At 40.4% G+C, this 19781-nt stretch overlaps 1 protein-coding gene across 1 annotated transcript in view; it reads left to right on the forward strand.

Moving 5' to 3' along the window:
- The first annotated feature begins 2600 nt into the window (after positions 1-2600).
- macf1b (microtubule actin crosslinking factor 1b) overlaps positions 2601-19781 on the forward strand; it is a 49624-nt gene continuing 32443 nt past the window's right edge. Inside the window, exons 1-3 of the mRNA XM_079624916.1 lie at positions 2601-2680; positions 18850-19476; positions 19652-19708. Of these exons, the coding sequence (XP_079481042.1) occupies positions 18913-19476; positions 19652-19708 (621 nt within the window). The 5' untranslated portion in view covers positions 2601-2680; positions 18850-18912. The remainder of the gene's footprint in view (positions 2681-18849; positions 19477-19651; positions 19709-19781) is intronic.

The following is a 19781-nucleotide window of genomic DNA, read 5'->3' on the forward strand; positions in this document are numbered from 1 at the left end:
GTTACTCCACGTAGAGGGTGCCTTAGAGCTATTTATTGTCCTCAATGCAGCTTCATCTAAGTCTTTAGAGAGGGGCTGAGTAAAGGCCATACCCACAGTCTCTGGTGCCAGATTTGGCCCTCCACTTAAGAGAGATCGACTTTCTTCAGTAATGGCCATGGGTGACCTTGGACCAAACGTACAAGGGCTGGAAACCAATGTTTATTTGGTCACTTTAGGGCCACAAGTAAAGCTTTGTGACAGCCCAATGCTACCCTCCTGAGCACCAGGGGAATCAAAGGTAGGGTAGGAAAAGTGTACAATAACACTTCCGGCCATTCTTGATATAGTACATCTATCCCCAAAGGACCTCCCTGGATGTTCAGGGAACAACATCGACCGCAATGGGTTGTCTCGGTAGTTGCAAATAGGTCGATCTTTGCCATCAGACAGTTCCTGACTAATAGTCTCAGGCAAAGATGTCTGAGCTAACCAGATTTGTCTACAGGCTAAAATTGCTAAAGAAATTGATGCTCCAATATCCCTGGTAAGCTATGAGTGTGTGATGAGTGCTGTGTCAATCAAATTCATAACATCACACTGCTCTGTATTGAGAACTTTCCTCAAAGCAACCAAAACTATTGCCAAAGCATTCCTAATTGGGCTGCCCCTTGGCACATTAACCGATCTGTCTTCTGACACTTTTTACCAGGACAATGAGGGTTGTCCTTAACCCTATCAGACCCCAAAGTGGTTAAGGCTGCGATCTCTCGCTCCACCGAAGGCATGTTCCCCATAATGCTCTCAGGGGTGTAATTTAATTTAACCAACTGCTTACAACCTGCATTAAACCGGGGTGCCTCTTTTGGATTATTCCAGGCTTTCCTTAGCATCTGGGAATAATCCTCAGCCTCAGGTACAGAAAGGATGTCAGAATGCGGGCTACCTTCTGAAACCTGGATTCATCTTCCTCATCGTCTCCTCACTGCCATAAAGGGAATTATTTGCAAGCAGTGATATGACATCTATAGAATCATCCCTCTCTCCCTGATATGATGTAAACTCATCTCCATGGGAGGGTGTAGCAGGGAGTGCAGATGGTTGTGTGCTTACTGGAGAACTACTTGTTTCAAGCTTACCGGCTCAGTCATGTAATGCTGCCAAAATTTGTAACTGTATGTCGTCCTTGGGCTCTTGGACTACCGTGGCCCTCTCATGTATATGCTGAGGCATGTCAGGGCTTGGGGGCCTGGTGGAATCATCAAGAGTATGATTCCTCTTGCGTTTGTGAGAATGTTCATTCACCAAGAAACTATTGGGAGTCACTTATTTGCTACTACCAGTTGAATGTCTGGCTCTCTGCACTCTTTCCTGCAAAGATAGCCCCATTGCAGCTGCACAAGGGTTTCCGATATCATCCAATAAATGACGCATTTCCCGGTGCCCATCCCGTTTGGCAAAACCAACATTTTGAGTGACTCTTGACAACAAGCCATGTTTTCCCTTCCACTCAAAAATGGTATTCCACTCATTTCCACATGAATGGATAGCCAGCAGCCATATCACCCTGTAGCCCAAGACTGGTTGCCCACTGAAGCTAAGCAGGGCTGAGCCTGGTTAGTACCTGGATAGGAGACTCCTGGGAAAAACCAGGTTGCTGCTGGAAGAGGTGTTAGTGAGGCCAGCAGGGGGCGCTCACCCTGTGGTCTGTGTGGGTCCTAATGCCCAAGTATAGTGACAGGGACACTATACTGTCAACTGTCCTTCGGATGAGACGCTAAACCGAGGTCCTGACTCTTTGTGGTCACAAAAGAACCCAGGATGTCTTTCGAAAAGAGTAGGGGTGTAACCCCGGCATCCTGGCCAAATTTGCCCAGTGACCTCTTTCCATCATGGCCTCCTAATCATCCCCATACATATACTAATTGGCTTCATCACTGTCTCCTCTTCCCCAGTAAGATTCCCCCTTCTATGTAAAGTGATTTGAGTGCTGAGAAAAGCGCTATATAAATGTAATGAATTATTATTATTATTATTATTATTTACAACATAGTATAATACAATTACCTGTGGGCTAATTTGAGCTGAAACTTCTGGGGACACCTGAGACTTATATTACATCTTTGTATAATAGGCATAATAGTTCCCCTTTAAATTTGGTTAATTTTGAACAAAAAACTGTTACAAAATGTACCTTTAGTTATATATTCTATTGTATTCTATTCTAATTATGACACAGTAACAAGCCTCTTGTCAAAATGTTGTTTTATTTTGAGCTGAGTAACAAGAGGAACTGATTAAGTACAGACACTAGTAGACAGTCAACAAAACAGACAACAGTAGACAGTAAAATATCTAAATAAAAAAAACACTACCAGTCAAACACGTGGACTCATCCGATCCTTCTTTATTTATTTAAGAATAATGGATACCACAAGTATCAACAAATGGAAGTCTGGGAATGACGTAGTGACCAAAACATGTGAAACGCAAGGCTTATATTTAAACTCTGCTCACTCTAAACATTCATCGACCAACTTTACATTGTATAAGTGAGGTGAAAGTGTGTTCTCGTATTTTCTCTCCTAGGATGGATTCAGAGGAGTGGAGTCAGTGGCAGAGTGAGTTCAGAGGCCAGATCAGGGCCTTGCGACACTGGCTCAAGGCCATGGAGATGAGACTGCCTCCATTAGATCCTGCTGTAAGTTTCTCAACATACACTGCGGTCAAGAACATCTGAGAACACTTCTAAAATTGCTCCTATTTTGAATTATTTTCTAATTTAATAGAAAACATGAAACATTCAAGTGAACGATTTGCATTCCTGATAATAAACCTGATGATCAAAATCTCCAGCGGGATTTGAATATGTTCAAAAATGAAATATTGTGCTTGAGGCACATGATCACTGTTACTAATTCACTTGTATTTAAGTGCACAACTAAAAATAACATTTCTGACCTTTTTTTTTCTTCTTCATGAAATTCTAAAAATGTCTGTTTATGTCCAGCATTTACCCACAGTTCATGACCATCATTTCATTCTCTTCTGTTCCTCGTTATTCTACAGATTTTTATTTGAATATTGGATAATCTCAAGTTTCTTTTGTGCTACTATTGAGGCCAGTTTTAATGGTCTCCAGGGTTTTCACGCTTTTGTCTTGTGAAGTATAGCATTTCATTTCTCATGATATTGTACGTACGGGGTTGGGCAGTAAAGTTCAGTGGAGTGGAGAGACATGTATGTCCTGCTACCTATGTTTTATAACTTATAACTAAAAAAAAAACATATAAGAATGTGGATATATATTAATGATTTAATTTTTTTATGTATGACATTTTCTTATCACATATGAAAGCTTGTTTCTGCCACTGAATAAAAAATTGTTCCCCTCATTTCTCTACTTTTTTGTCGCAATTGCTAGTTTATATCTCACAATTCAAAGAAAATAATCAGAACTGCGAGTTATAACCTCACAATTGCAAGAAAAAAATCCAAATTGCAAGATATAAACTCACAACTGTAAGATTATTTTTTTTTTTTAATTATTATTCCAGGAACAAGCTTCCATATACTGTATACTGTAACATGACTACCTGCAAAAAAACAAAAAAAACATGAACGTTGTTCCTGAGGACATCCGGAATATGGCAGACCTCTTTGTTTAGTGGTAATTGAGTGGGCAAGGGCCCTTTATGATGAAAAAATCTCTGTGATGAGAATAAAGCTGATCAAAGGCGGTAATCTGATGCTTGTAACACACTGTCTCCATGGTGCCCGGGTAAGAATCCCTATCAAATATGCTCAAAGAATATGCTTGAGCTATAGCCATAAATCCCAGATCCCTGAGAGAGAGAGAGAGAGAGAGAGAGAGAGAGAGAGAGAGAGAGAGAGGGGTGCAGCTCCTCAGAGGAGAGCTCTTTTGTGTTAAGGCTGGTTGAGGAGAGTGGGGCGCAGGTTTGTGTTGGGGCCCCGTACACACATGAGAGAGCACTCTGAAAGCACATTAGACTCAGATGAGACAGTGACGAACCGGAGAAAAACACTGGATCTTACAGTGGGAGTTCTCTTATCTTTCCACAATAGAAAAGTTGTAACGCTCGTCTCTCTGTTTTGTCTCTTCACTGTCTCACTTACATCAACAGTAATTGAGCCGTCCACTGCCATTCGTGTGGTCTATTTTTATACTTAATGTCTACAGAGGAACTCGAGCATCTAGATTTTTTTTACTATTCTCTTCTTGCCCCTTCAAACTTTGCTGCCATGGTGCTGGTTGCCAGGGTGTTGCTATGCAATTGCTAAGGTGTTCTGATTGGGTCTTCGCATGATGTTATGCAGTTGCTTCTGATCTTTAGATATGGCTCAGGTTCCTCCTTCAGTGTAAATTATGGGATTATTGCAAGTATGTTATTGGGATTTTTACCTGTTTTACTTTGCAGGTGAAAATGGTGCGTCTGATCTCTTATTAAAGTAACAGCTCATCTCTCCTTAATAAGACACATGATTTAAGGAATCATTCTGGATCACAAATGCTGCCTAAGGAGTTACCTTAAGTTTTAGCTGTCGGTAGAAGTATGAATAATAGCAATATGACACTTGTCTTAGCAAACACAATTCTGAGATCTATAAATGTGAAGAATCGTTGGTTACACTTTATTTTGATAGTCCACTTTAGACATTCAACTGCATGTCAAGTAACTCGAGTATTAGTAGACTGTAAGTTTCGGGATCAGGTTAGTAGAATAAGTTTACCTAATTGCAAAGTTACTTATAGTCAAAGTGTTACTGAATCTTTTTTCTTCGATTGTTACATTTCTATATATAAAACAACACATAATTACACAGCAATTTCACAATTATTAACCAGGGTAATGCAAACAAATTTTCAAACACCGTCCTTCGGATGAGACGTTAAACCGAGGTCCTGACTCTCTGTGGTCATTAAAAATCCCAGGATGTCTTTCGAAAGAGTAGGGGTGTAACCCCGGTGTCCTGGCCAAATTTGCCCAGTGGCCCGTGTCCATCATGGCCTCCTAATCATCCTCCTATATATACTGATTGGCTTCATCACTGTCTCCTCTCCACCAGTAAGCTGGTGTGTGGTGGGCGTTCTGGCGCAATATGGCTGCCGTCGCATCATCCAAGTGGATGCTGCACATTGGTGGTGGTTTGAGGAGATTCCCCCCTTCTGTGTAAAGCGCTTTGAGGTCTCAGATAAAGCGCTATATAAATGTAACGAATTATTATTATTATTATTAAATAAATAAAATAGAATTAAATTAAATCCAAAAATTGAATTGAACATTTATAAATTAAATTAAATGTAATTAATATTGATGCACCAACATTTTAGCAATCAAATATTTATATTTATAAAGGGCCAAAATCATTGATTGACACAGTTTGTTTAATTCACACTTCTCCAATGACACATTTGACATGCTAGAATAGCAATATGTAAAATTTGTTCAGTTGAAAATTCGAGAGGCGTCTTGTTTGCCAAAGAACTTTACAATTAAAGTTTTAGTTTATCACGACAGGCTGAAGAGCATAACTAGTTCAGGTACCCAGTCACTCAAATTTAATTACAAAAACTTTATTCTCGGTTTTAGTTTTCAGCTAAATTGTAAATTTTACTTTGGTGTTTCGGTAAAAAAGAAGAAGGCGGCGCATCACTACAAAAAAATGCATCCCCTTTGGTTTGATTCTTGCCCAGGGTCTCATTCATTGCTTCCTGCTAACGCTAAAGTCTTTGTGTGTCTGTGTCTCTCTTTATCCTGAGTCTGTGGCTAACTCTGCATCTCAAATGAGCCTCACACACATAACCTGCAAACAGAGCCGTGATGGAGCAGGGTGAAGGGTTACAGCACAGCGTGGTCTCCTTTTTCTCGGGTGTACCCTTAATGACAGCGCGCTAACATCAGTTCCCCTCCTCCTCTGAGAAACACACTCCAGAACTTCCGAAGGCAGAGCACTCTTTTACTCGCATAAACATTTTTTTAAATGCAGGTTGATTGAAATTTGCAATTCATGTTTAAGTAAATAGACTATTGTTGTAAACTGACTACATAAAACTGATACATAAACTACTTTCGACAAGTGCACAAATGATGTTAACATTCATTCACTGTTGAAAGAAAATTTGTAACACTTTATAATAAGGTCCCATTAGTTGACGCTAGTAAATAGGCTACATTAATTAACATTAACTAACAATGAACAATATATGTGTTATTTATTAATCTTTGTTAATGTTATTCAATAAAAATACAATTCAAGTTACCAGTATAAATGTTGTAATTAACATTCACTAAGATTGATAAATGATTTTGAACTATATTTCACTGCTAGTTTAATTTAACTACTGTAGTTAAATACAAAGTTCTGCTATGAAACTCTAGATGGCGCAGGCTGGTCGGTCCTTTCACTCAATCTTGGAATCACATTATTATCTATAAGGCACATCTGATTGGTTCCTGCTGTATCAGTAGCCAATGAGCTCGCTGCTCAACCTTCAAATACTTGGTCAGCTTTTGCTGAAGCAGTTTTAGTGCGCTTTCAGAAACCCTCCACCCTCCCCAGCTCCACCTGTATAGATCTGCTACAGGTAATTCATGTATGTAATACTGTAGAGAAGCAGCATGTTTTACTTGCTCACAGCAGTGTATCATGTCTGTGTTGGCAGGAGCAAGTCCCGTACTTGGTCTGCAGAAGCAGCAGCATAGCAGATCTATTCTGCCAAGACCAAACATATCAACATTGTCATAACCATTTCCATGCCAAACACTCAGAGAGTTGTCATGACAGAAATGAAGTTTTATGTAACAAAGTTCGGGAGGAGCATGTTCAGGTAATCATCCAATCAGCACAAGAAGGAGCCAGTATAAATAAAGCCTTTCCTTACCTCCTGTCTCATGACTAATTTCTCAGCATCCCACCTCCACCCCTTCACCCCACATTCGGCTGGGTCCGTTCATAGATACCTATGATCTCTAAAGTTATGGGGGGAGTACTCTGGGGTCGGGCCGAATTCTGAGCTCGGAGCCCTCCCCCCGGACAGCAAGCCAAATACGCATTATAATATTACATCAGATTTCATTAACATGTAAACTCGTGAACTAATGTTAACGAATAAAACCATATTGTGAAGGTCTGACAGAAAATTTAATTTATTTGTTCATAATGAAATTGTTATATTATTCATATTAGTGCATATCATCAGTGTGAAATATATGTCTATGAATAATCAATGCCTTAAAGGGTTAGTTCACCCAAAAATGAAAATAATGTCATTAATGACTCACCCTCATGTCGTTCTAAGCCCGTAAGACCTCCGTTCATCTTCGGAACACAGTTTAAGATATTTTAGATTTAGTCCGAGAGCATTCTGTCCCTCCATTGAAACTGTATATACAGTATATGGCCATGTCCATAAAGGTAATAAAAAGATCATCAAAGTAGTCCATGTGACATCAGTGGGTTAGTTAGAAGTTTTTGAAGCATCGAAAATACTTTTTGGTCCAAAAATAACACAAAATAAGACTTTATTCAGCATTATATTCTCTCCCGGGTCTGTTGTCAATCCTTCACAGTTACGCTGATGGCGTAAGACGCTGATGACGTGTTATCTGGTGCGCCCGAGCTTCATTTATAGTCTGAGGGAAACGCACGCTGTAAAAGTGTCTCATCCGCGACATGCACATTTACCCACCATTAAAAAAATGATATCCACGCAAACAATGTAGAATAGCTTGAATATAGCGTGCGTCTCCCTCAGACTGTAAACGAAGCTCGGGCGCACCAGATAACACGTCATCAGCGTCTTCCGTCAGCAGCGTCACTGCGGAGTCCTGAACGCAGATTCACAACAGACCCGGGAGAGAATACAATGCGGAATAAAGTCTTATTTTGTTTTATTTTTGGACCAAAAAGTATTTTCGATGCTTCAAAAACTTCTAACTAACCCACTGATGTCACATGGACTACTTTGATGATCTTTTTATTACCTTTATGGACATTGCCAGTATACTGTATATACAGTTTCAATGGAGGGACAGAAAGCTCTCGGACTAAATCTAAAATATCTTAAACTGTGTTCCGAAGATGAACGGAGGTCTTACGGGCTTAGAACGACATGAGGGTGAGTCATTAATGACATTATTTTCATTTTTGGGTGAACTAACCCTTTAAGGGATAGTTCATCTAAAAATTAAAATTCAGTCATCATTTACTGGACCTCATTTCAAAATATCTTCTTTTGTGTTCCACAGAAGAGAAAAAATCAAAAAGGTTTCGAAAGACATGAGGGTATATAAAAATATATTCTTTATTTTTTTTTCAGGTGAACTATCCCTTTAAGGAAAATGTGTACTTTTAATGCAAACTACAATTGTTTGGTGTTGACGTATGTAGAATGCTGTTATTTGCAGTAGTTTTACAATTTTGTCCTCTCATCATAGCAGGTTAGGATTGAGGGTAAGTTTACACGACAACGTGGTCCAAAAACAGAAATGTTTTTTTTCTTTTTGTGCGTTTTTCGCGTACAGACGATTATGTTGTCATAATGAGCTCCGTTCCCTCGGCCCACCGTCTAGACTCCTCCGCCTTGGCTCCTCCCTACCTCGGCTCCACCTGGACCATCGGCCTTATGGCTACACCTTGTTTGGACGTTGCCTCGCTCATGCCACAGACTTTCGAGCCATCCGCTGAGGGCCGTCTCTCCACCCCTATGACTCCGTCTGGCTCCCCCCTCCCTCCGGCTCCACCTCAGCCCTCTGGGACCCTGGTTCTACCTCAGGGTGTTGTCACTACGGTTCTGTCGTGGCCTCCGAATCCTGCGGTCTCGTGCCTATCCATCGGCTCTCTGTCCATTGGCTCTGTCTCCATCCGTAGTCCCAATGGCCTCGACATGACCTCGACCATGGCTCCTCCCTCCCTCGACTCCGCCATGGGTCATCGTCCTTGCTGAACTCTGGATTTCCACCGGACTCCTTCTGCTCCTGTCTCCACCCTGGCTACTCCCACCATCTTCACCACCCTGGACTTGTCTCCTGTCTTCATCCCTGGCTCCCTGTCCTCTACCAGCTCTGCGTCCTCCTCCAGACCCCCCGCCCTCCCTCCTTAGATGGACTATTTACGGCGTGAGGACAAACCTTCCGGGAGGGGGAGCTAATGTTAGTTATGTTCTGTTTTGGCTATTTGTCTTTGTGTTTTGGTTCTGTCTTCCTTAATTGCTTGTTTAACCTAGTTTGCAGGTTCTTTGAATAGTCGTTCCATTCACCTGTTGTCTTGTTAATTCCTGAGTTCCTGTCTATTCCTTTGTCCATTGTTGTCTATGGTAATATGGTTGTGATTCAGTTTCCCTGAGCATTCATGTAAGTGAGTTGCATGGAATTAAAGACTATTCCTGTGATTTTCTTGTCTTCATGCATTTTATTCTACAACCGTATCGTGACAGTAGCAACTTTGTAGTTTGAGGCTTACTACCTTTTCAAAAGGGTAGCATTACTTTAGTCTTACTCACTACTCACTACTGTCAAACATTCTTTTTGTCACCGTCTTTTGTCACCTCTAGTTTTTAATCCCCTGTGATGGTTTCATTTTCAATATCCCGGCAAGGAAGCTCTTCACATTGAGCCGGTCATCATCAGTCTGTTTTTGGAAGTGAACGTTCTGGTGACACATCTCTGTGTTTGTGGAATGACACTTTGATTTTGCTGCCCAGAGGAGATCCTTCTGTAGTTTTCCATTGATCATCAGGCTCACGGACGGCCTCAAAAACAGGGTGTGATATGTCCGCTGAGGTGCTAATTATATACTGGAGGAGCCATTGTGTGTTATTTGATTTGAAAGCAGGAACGGTGGGGGAGGAGAACATGTCTGTTGGATTAATCCACTTTAGGGCTCTCTGGGTATTTACACACAGGGGACCTGTGATCAAATTTGGGCACATCTGCAACCCATTTGGCATTACACTGATTCATCTGCTACTCTCTGAACATACAAGCCTCATTCATTTCACATGTGCAGCAGTCTGCCAGGCAGACAATAGATCTGAGGTGAATTATTACTCATATCAGAGATCTGATTTAGTCTTTACAATCCATTGTGCACAATAGGCTATACATCATAGCATGTGAACTGCAGAATACATTCGTTTATAGATTGTAAGACTAACATTGCCATAGAAGAGAATAACTTAAATACAGTCAACTCCCTGACCAACGTTATCATATGATTCACACACTGGGTAAACGATATGGTCAATGAGAGGACAAATCGATTTTCCCTTTGAGTGATCAGGGAGCCTGGATCAGGTGTCTCTGTCAGATTGGGTATATAATGGCAGCAGTGCCAAGTGTTGGCACTCTCTCTCTCTCTTGGGTTATTTTTCAGAATTACTACATTGGAATTATCTGTTCACATAGATCAATAATATGAATTTGTATAATCGCATTTGCATGTTTTCGTACAATATGCATATGCCCCAGTGATGGGTAGGTTTAGGGGCGGGGGTTGGGGTTGGGGTGAACCTTCATGCTTTCTTTTTCTTATACTTTATTACTTTATTCTTACTTTACTTCAGCATCATTACTAGAGTACTTCAGTGTTACATGATCCTTCAGAAATCATTCTATGCTGATTTGCTGCTCAATAAATATTTCTCATTATTAGCTATGTTGAGATGTTGACAAACCATGTTTTTCAGGATTCTGGAAAAGAACAGCAATTATTTGTAATATAATTTTTTTGTACATTATTATAATAATACATACCGTGATGTCACGCATGTCTAATGTTACGCATAGAATATAAGATAAGTATTGTATTGATGAAAAAGATTTCAGGGCAGGATTGCACATTGCTTCCCAACAGTTTGCTACCCAAATCGGATCGAGAATTAAAATGCTTGCCATGTGAATTCACATACATCACAAAAAGAATTTCAGAATGGTCTGTTTAAGAACCATAACTCAGGACAGACATTGATGCCATGTCTCTGGTTAAGAGCCTGGTCAGGTTAAACATCTTGACCTCATGGGATCACACCACTGAATTCCCTTTCCCAGGACAGTCAGGGTGACAGGCATTGTTGCTCCTCTTTTTTCCTCGTCTCCTCCTTTTGTCTGATTTATTTTCCTGGCTGTCTCTATAGGGGGATGGGCTGGGGTTAATAATTTAAGTGCTGTGGTTAGTGTAGTGGCCGTGTCATCCCCTCTTCTGCAGGTCCCCTCTGAATTAGAGGGTCTCATTCATCATGATAAAGTGGATGTGTGCACTCTGCCGCTCTTCTGCGAGCTTTCATCTTTATTTCCCACTCTTCCCCATTCCACTTCCCTGTTCTGTGGACACTGTCTCCCGCTTCAGTCCGGTGGGAGTGGTTCTCCTGCTACGTGGGTGGGTTCCACTCTGATGACCCACACCGTACCGTCGCCCCCAGCTCTTTATGCTCAAGGTCAAACATTCTCAAAGACCCACATTCTTACACTGTATTCTGTGATCATTCACACTGCCTGGAGTCAGGAAATGGAGCAAGACAATAACCCATTTACACCTAGGCCCTGTTTTCACCTGGAATTGAGATGTGTTTTGGTCGATCGGATCACAAGTGGTGGACGCCAAATACAGGTGTAAATGGGGTCTAAAATGTTTTGAGCTTGTCCACTTTCGACCACTTTCAGAGGCATTTGACCGGATTGTGTTCGAACAGCTGCAAAAATCCACCTACTCTCTGCTTACTGACCTAACACATTCAAGCGTTGGCCATGGAATTAAACTTTGTCGACTGAAGACCCAAGTTTGGTTCGAAGATTAAAAATTTACCAAGCACAACGTTGTCTCACCATTTCTCACGAAAGCATGTTTTCCTGTTTTCTCTGGTCGTATTCATATGTAAATTGCGATAGCTTATTTAGTCCTGTAGATCGAAAGATCTGAAAAGCCCATACATTTACCCGGCCATAGACCCTCCCCTCGAAGAAATTAGAACAGAAGTGGTTGAAAGTGGACAAAAGAGACGGATTAAAACACCAGGTGTAAACAGGTATGTGTCTCAGTCATCTACCACGTGATCCAATCGGCCAAAGCGCATCTTACAGTAATACCAGGTGTAAACGGGCCCTACAGGAGTAACTCTGCTCGGTGCTATAATACCTAGCTATAACTGCTAGATTAGCAATCCAAGTCATTTCACTGTCTAGCCTTACCCATATTATTATCAATGCTGTAGAAACACATTGTAACATATTGTAACACATTGTGAGGACAATCAACTAGTGAGGACATTTTACTGGTCCTGGCCTGGTAAATCCTACATTATGGAGAAAAATGTCCCCTCAAAGACGGCAATATCCAAAATCCTTTTCTTGTGGGGACATTTTCGGTTCCCACGTGGAAAAAAGCTTATAAATCACTAACTAATGTTTTTTGAAAATGTCAAAATGCAGAAAGATTCCTGTGATGGGTAGGTTTAGGGGTAAGGTTAGTGTACGGGGATATAATATACAGTTTTGGACAGTATAAAAATCAGTATGTCTATGGAAAGTCCCTACAAAACATGCACATGCGTGTGTGTGTCTAAAAAAAAAATGCATGAAAGCTGGGCTTGTTATATTGTATTTAATAAAAATGCTACTGGATTTGGCATGTTGTATCTATTGCAATGACATCATGCATTTTGAAGTGTGTTTTAAGTGTCTAAATATGTTTCGAGGGCACAGTATGTAAATTGACAGCGGTCTCACAAGGACTTCAGTTTTCTCTCCCATATGTTAGCTTCCTGTTCTATTGAACAATTGAGTCTTTTTTGTGTGAGGTGAAGAATAAGGCCAAGTAACAGCGCAGGTGTTGGGTAGAGTCTTTTTGTGTGGCAAAAGAATGAGAGAACTTTGTGTTTGTTATACACCTGAGTCTCTTCCCCCTCCCCTGTCCTCATTGCACCTGCTATACACACCTGTCCTCACTCTCCCTCTCTTCCCCCATGGGAACCAATCAGAAGGATTATTTGAGATTTGACACCTAGACATAGTGGTGATAGGAGCTTCTATTCTCAGGCAGCAATGGAGCAGAAAGTGTAGGTTCAGCGTCACGTAACTCCCATGAAACTCTGACGAGTCCTCCGCTCTATTGCTTTCTCTGCTGTTCTCTGTTTGTTTGGCAATTTCAGGACTGAAAGTGACTTGAAAAGTAATCAGAGATGTCTTACAGTAATTAGTCGTCTTTGTAGCTGTGGCGAGGGCTTTGAATAGTCATGGGGGTTTTGTGTGCGGGGTGGTTGGCTCCTTTTGTAGCCCGCCTCGGTTTGCCCTGCACTTGCTGCGGAGAGGGAGGGAAGAACGAGAGCGAGGGGCTTGGAGGCAGCTGTCACTTAACATGTGAATGTTCGGGAGCAGCCTGGGGGTCTTTAGAAAGCTTTTTTATCCACCTCGTTTTCATTAGAAGCGGAGTTTGTGAGCCAAAAGAGGAGCTGGGGGAGGGGCTAGTGCTGGGAGGGGAAGAGGGAGGTGAAGGGACTGCTCCTCTTTCTAAATGTCTGGCACAAGAGTTCACACAACAGGCTGCCGACTTACCGACCTGCCCTAACTCTACCAAAATCACCAGATGGGGAATATGTAGTGTTCTGGACCTGGAAACACAGGATTTAAGGGACTTTTTTTAACCGCTGAATGTCCCATCATTTGCTTCACCAAGGAATTCCTCTATCGGAGTGTGCACAACAAAGGCAAGAGAGAGAGAGAATACCGCTGACGGGAGGGGGCAGCCGGAGGGAAAGAGGGACATTGTTTGCTTGTGGCTGTGGGCGACGGAAAAGCATGGGTCATCTTGCATAAAGTGTGTGTGTGTTTAAACCGGGATTTGTGAGTAAGTGAGGTCCTGTTTGAGCAAGTGAATGTGAAGGTTTCGCATGTTTATACGTCGCTCCCGCTGGAAAGGAAGGCCTCTCAAAGGATGCTGAGAGAAGACAGGTTTTTTGTTCTCCTGTTTGAATAATGACGGAGGAACTTGTGGAATTGTTCGGTTAGCCGTTTGTCCTACTCTATGAACAGGGGTAAGTATGCACCAGCGAGACCCCAACCGCCACAACCGCCACCGCTTTCAGCTCATGGTGGGCTCATTCAAACTTTCTCAGTGAAACCGCCAGCTGCTTTTGGAGGCAGGGAGACAGTGATGCTATGCACTGAAGGGGATTTTGGCACAAATGTGGTATGGATAGAAACAGCTTGCAAGGATTTGTGTGTAATTAGTTCATTTGCTGCTGTTTGTGACTTCTGCTACTGTACTGTAAGTATCTTTTTTTGTCTTTCTTTTTTTTTAGGACATTCATGTGATATATTCATTGGCAATTACCAAAACCCTCTACTAAAGTTAAATAAAAAATATTATTTGGTATTCATCCCTTTTGTATTATACACTTTTAGATTCTATATCAACATGTTGGCTAAAGAATCAAATCAATAGCATTTTATCTTGCAGTCCTGTTCCCCATGTACATACTATGTACTTATTATAGTAATTACTGGGTAATAACTAGGTACTAACCCTAAACCTACCCCTTAACCTAAACTTAACCCATGTAGTTTATACATATTATTTCTTTCTTAGGTAAGTACACTGTACAGTATGTATAAGTAAGTGCACATACTGTAAAATAAAATGCAACCAATCAATTGGACTAAAAACAGCTAATACATATTTTGCATTTATGCATAGACTTTGTGTTTATGAATTATCATCAAACACTTTTAACTTTCTAGTGGGTTACCACACTGCTCTCCTTGTTAATTAGAGAGACCACTATAATGATTACCGCACAAACTCACCTAGACAGAGAGCGCTAATTTATGAGGAAACACATAAGTACACTTCAAGAGAGCCAACACTCTCACTGCTTTGGATACGAGTTAATCCACCAGCAGAAGGACACCAGTATACACCGTCTGTCTGCCATATTGAGGTCAGATTAGGAAAGGGTATTGGGTGCTCTCTGACAGCACTCACACCCACTGGTTTAATAGGTAAAGTGGAGCATTTCTGCCCCCTTTATTTATGTAGCATATCATTAGTTAGAATATGACAGAAGAATCTTTCAGTTTGAGCTGAGACTTAATTAATCTTGCTTCATGGATTGTTGATACACAAAGCTGTCCATCACAGGGGTTAATCTAGCGCACTGGGAGGCCAGCCACAGACTGGCCTCATAAATCAATATCAAGAGGCTACACGGGGTGGTCTGAAATCAGACTACATCAGAGTTAGGTTAAGTGGAAGGTTGGTTCAGATAAGCCTTGATAAACATGCAAAGGAGAATCAATCGGTATCATTTATCACAAGCTTTAGAAAATGACTTTCATTCACTTGATGTTAGTGTGCTGCTATAACAAAGTGTAACCAGCAAGACTTCCATGGTCAAACAGCATCATTACAAAAACCTTGCTGGCCTTTTGAGCAAACAATTGGAATTGACTCATTAAATGTGAAATATGGCATCACCTCTTTTGAGATGTTCAGTGCTGAGGTGTAGAATTGTAAATCTTTATATTCTAATGGCTGTGGTGTCACTGCTCTTAAATCAATGACAATTTCTACTTTCCCTCCCATCCTCCTTGTGTAAACCACCAAGGCTATAGGCATGAGATGGATGGAATGAGTTAATTAAATTAAAGTTCATTTGAAGAAGAGCATTTGTCAATGGTGATATTGTTACAACTGCATATAGATTTTATGTCCTCATGAATGAAGAAAAATGGGTAACACTTTGGAATACCGTCATTCAATAATAACTAGGAACAAATGAGTAACGCAATATAAACATTATCATAACTACTATTAACTAATAGGAAACTCTAATTTACAAATAAGTAATAATGCTCAGTTGAATGAGGTATAATATTAGCTAATCAGTAAATATTTTTTTATACCTCCCAAAAAACTGCCGGTTCATAATTAATGTGAATAAGGCATATAATTTTTTTAAAGTGAAGATCTTGATAACCTACTAGTAACGCCTCAAGTATTACCAAATCCTCCAGAAGGAAATACTAATTATTTGGATCAGTATTCTAAAGTGAAAAACATGATAACTTTCTAGGAATGACTGAAGTCATTGCAAGCTTTTGAGGTTTTTGTAAAAGGTTTTGGATAGTATAGTAATGACTCAAGTGTTACTACCAAAAACCTTTCAAAAACATTTAATGCTTGCAATGACTTTAGTCATTATTTGGTAGTTATCATGCTCTCACTTTAGAATACTGTTCCAAATAATTTGCAATTCCTTTAGAAGGATGTAACGCTTGAGTCATTACTAGTGGGTTACTATGATCTTCACATTATAATTAATGGTCACACTTTAGATAAGGGTCCAATTCACAGTAACTAACTATTAACTATGACTTTTGCCTCCATAAATTCCTAATTACTGCTTATTAATAGTTAATAAGGTAGTTGTTAAATTTAGGTATTGGGTGGGATTAAGGGATGTAGAATATGGTCATGCATGCAGAATAAGTCATTAGTATGTGCTTTATAAGTACTAATAAACAGCCAAAATCATAGTAATATGCATGCTAATAAAAAACTAGTTAATAGTGAGAATTGGACCCTAAACTAAAGGGATACTGAATTAATTATACATTAAGCATTATTCGTGTTAATTATGAACCTGTATATAGTTGTCATTAGTAGTCCTCTTGGAGGTATGACAAAATAGTGGTTACTGATTAGCTAACAGTGAACTACTGCATTCAACTGAGCGCTATCAATTACTAATTCATTATTCAGAGTTTCTTGTTAGTTAACAGTAATATCATAATTGTTTCACTCAATCAATTTTTACTGCCAATATTTGTATTGGTATTTAACAAGACAAAACTTAACTGTACATTCATTTAATCGAAAAAATACAGATTGTCTCAAATGGAATCCCCCCCCCCCCCCCCCCCATCCAAATTAACATAAACTCAGTTACTCACACCCTACGTTCACGGTAGGGGGAGAAGTAAAGTATAAATAAAAGCTCAATCAATTTTTATTCGATGTCCAGATCATCAGTCTCATCATATTTCCTGTCACGTGTTAGCAATGTCAATTCACACATTATACAAGTTAATCCACCCTGCTAGAATGTGGGCTGATACTAAGTCTTCTGCTCCAGTGATCTAGAAACACTGAGTCTGTCTGGTGTCTGGAGCCAGTTCCCTCAGCACCCGTCATTAGCATGCAGTGAACCACAATGACCTGGACTGACCCAGATCACCTGTGCCAATTAACATACACTCTTATCTGCACTCAGTAGAGCTCTGTATTACCTACACAAACAAAACTGTCCGGCATATTGTGCCTGGAATGTCCAGCTAAAATGTCAAAATGTCATTTGTCAAATGTAAAATGTCAATTGCATTCTATATTTGTTTTAAATTAACAAAATTTAAAAAATGAGTAAGTACATCACAAAAAAAAACATATCCGTAAATAAAGGAAAGAGGCTCAAACTACCACTATATGCAGTGCAAGTAGCTTGAAGCCACAACATTTGAACCTAAAACTGAAAAGAATTTGTATAAGCAAAAAAGAAAGCGACAGTGCCGTACTAAATCATGAATCAACACAGTTTGCATACCATCACATTTGTGGTGCATTGACTAGATTAAAAAAACAATGTTTATGTTTGTAACAATTCCAATCTACTTTGGTCTATTTGCCAATAGCCTTGTCAAGTTAAAGTTTCCACCATTGCCTGATATTAATAGCAATCATTCAAGTCTAATGTCAGTGATGCTAAACTGTAACGTCGTTTTAAATCAATTGATTTCAACAAATCAAAACAACAATGGCATTTAAGTTACTTACCTGCTCATAAGACATATTTTCCACATATCCTTCTTTCATTATTGGGGGAGTTTAGATGTTATTAGTGCCATTTATTCTGACAAGGCCATTTTTGTAACCAGTGGTGCACCTCAAGCCATTAGATTCATCTGCACATAATAGCAGAGCCGAAAGCACAACTCAAGCAATGATCAAAACACTGTTCCTCCACAAGTAACTTGTAGTTACAGGGCCAAAAGTTACATAGTATAGCTTAAAAAAGGTATGAATTTGTTATGTATAAAATATGGAACAAGTTTTGAATCATTTAGTTTTAATGTTTGCTCGCATTTTTCCTGAGAAAGAGACCATAGTAATCATATACTCTCCTATAGTTTCAATATCTACTCAATCAAATAGTGTCAATAGTGTCTCTGCAAAATTATCTGTGCAGAGTAGACTGGTTGTGTCTACGTGTTCATCCCTGTCCTGCTACTCAGGCATGTGGTCTGTGTCTCCCAGTAAACCATGAACACGTGCACTAAAAAAACACTGTTCATTCTTTTGTGGCAATGAAATGAAGCAGCATTTCCATGCCTGTCATATTTGATCAGGAGCTAAATAGTTTCCCAGGGCCATCCCGGGGACAGTCTTGGCAGAGGACAGTGGCTGTGGCTGCCAGGAGGAACCGTGGGTATCCTGGAGGAGACTGCCCTCATAAACAGGCTTCTCACTTGCATTTGTATGGCTAGTACTAGCAATTCTGTGTTCATGTTGTAGTTCTCCAGCAGTAATCTGGCCCCTCTTGGTCAGGACAGAGCCTCAGTCAAGTGTTACCCTTTCTGCCGTATAAATAATAATGGTGGTGTTTGTTGGCGTGAAAGTGGTAAAAGACTCCTTTGTAGGATGGCAAGGAATCTAATTGAGATTTAAACTTAGTGGTCTTTGTCAGAGCTGGATGAACCTGCAGTAGGAAACTGGAAACTAATATCATTTCCTTGAAGGGGTAGAAGTGTTTTTACTGTTTAAGAAGAGTATCTTCTCACTTTGACCTTCCTTGTGTTGTAGGTAGTTTAGGCGACGGCTGTATGTATGGCAAAGGGACCCGATTAACCTTTGGGTTGAAGAATCATGGGTAACCTCATTAGCAGACCTAGCTGTTTGGGACAAAAGTCCAAACAAGTTAAGTCAGATGAGAGCGTCTTGAAAGAGTGCTACCAGCAACGGAGAGAATGGCCACTCCCAGAGCCTCCTAGAGAAGAGAAAAGTAAAGAGGATGTGGAAGATGTTCTGCGACAAACTCCAACACCGGACAAGCAGAGGAGTTCCCCAGCCCCCACTGTCACCACTACCAGCACTCTGGACAATGCTTGGAGAAGCACCCCATCCCCAGTTAAAACACCACGAAATGGGTCTTTGCCCAGAAGGTCTAACGTTCCCGAGTACAGAAGATCCCCCCTTAGTCAATATGGATCCATGGACAGAAGAGCCAGCCTGCAGAGAAGGGATTCTGGAAGTCCCTGGTCCTGGAAGCCTTTGAACACTCGAGAGGTTACCGAAGTCACAGAGGTGACAGAGACTATTGTGACAGAGATTGTGGAGGTGACAGAGTATCCTCCTGGGGGGAAAGGAGGTGACCCTATTGTCACCAGAACTGTTAGAGTCCTTACTGGAGCTGCTGAGGAACTTGCAGAGGTTATTCAATTTATAATAATGATTAAAAAAAATCAAACTAAGGTTCTTCATCAAGTTTTTCTTTTCTTTTTTTACCATCATTTACCATTTTCATTTAACTGATTTTGGAGTCAATGCATCAACTCTGTTCACCAGTTTTTCATTTTCCAATCAAATACATTGTTGTGATTCACAGCTGCAGAGTGATGGTCAGTCAAGCTCAGATCAGGAATCAAGTGTAAATCAATGGAAGGTACAGTTCAATGATCTTTTCTTAAATTGTACTTTCTTTATGAATTTGTGTTACATTTTTAGCATATTGTTTG

Source organism: Phoxinus phoxinus (genome assembly GCF_949152265.1).
Source record: "Phoxinus phoxinus genome assembly, chromosome: 10".
Classification (NCBI taxonomy): Eukaryota; Metazoa; Chordata; class Actinopteri; order Cypriniformes; family Leuciscidae; genus Phoxinus; species Phoxinus phoxinus.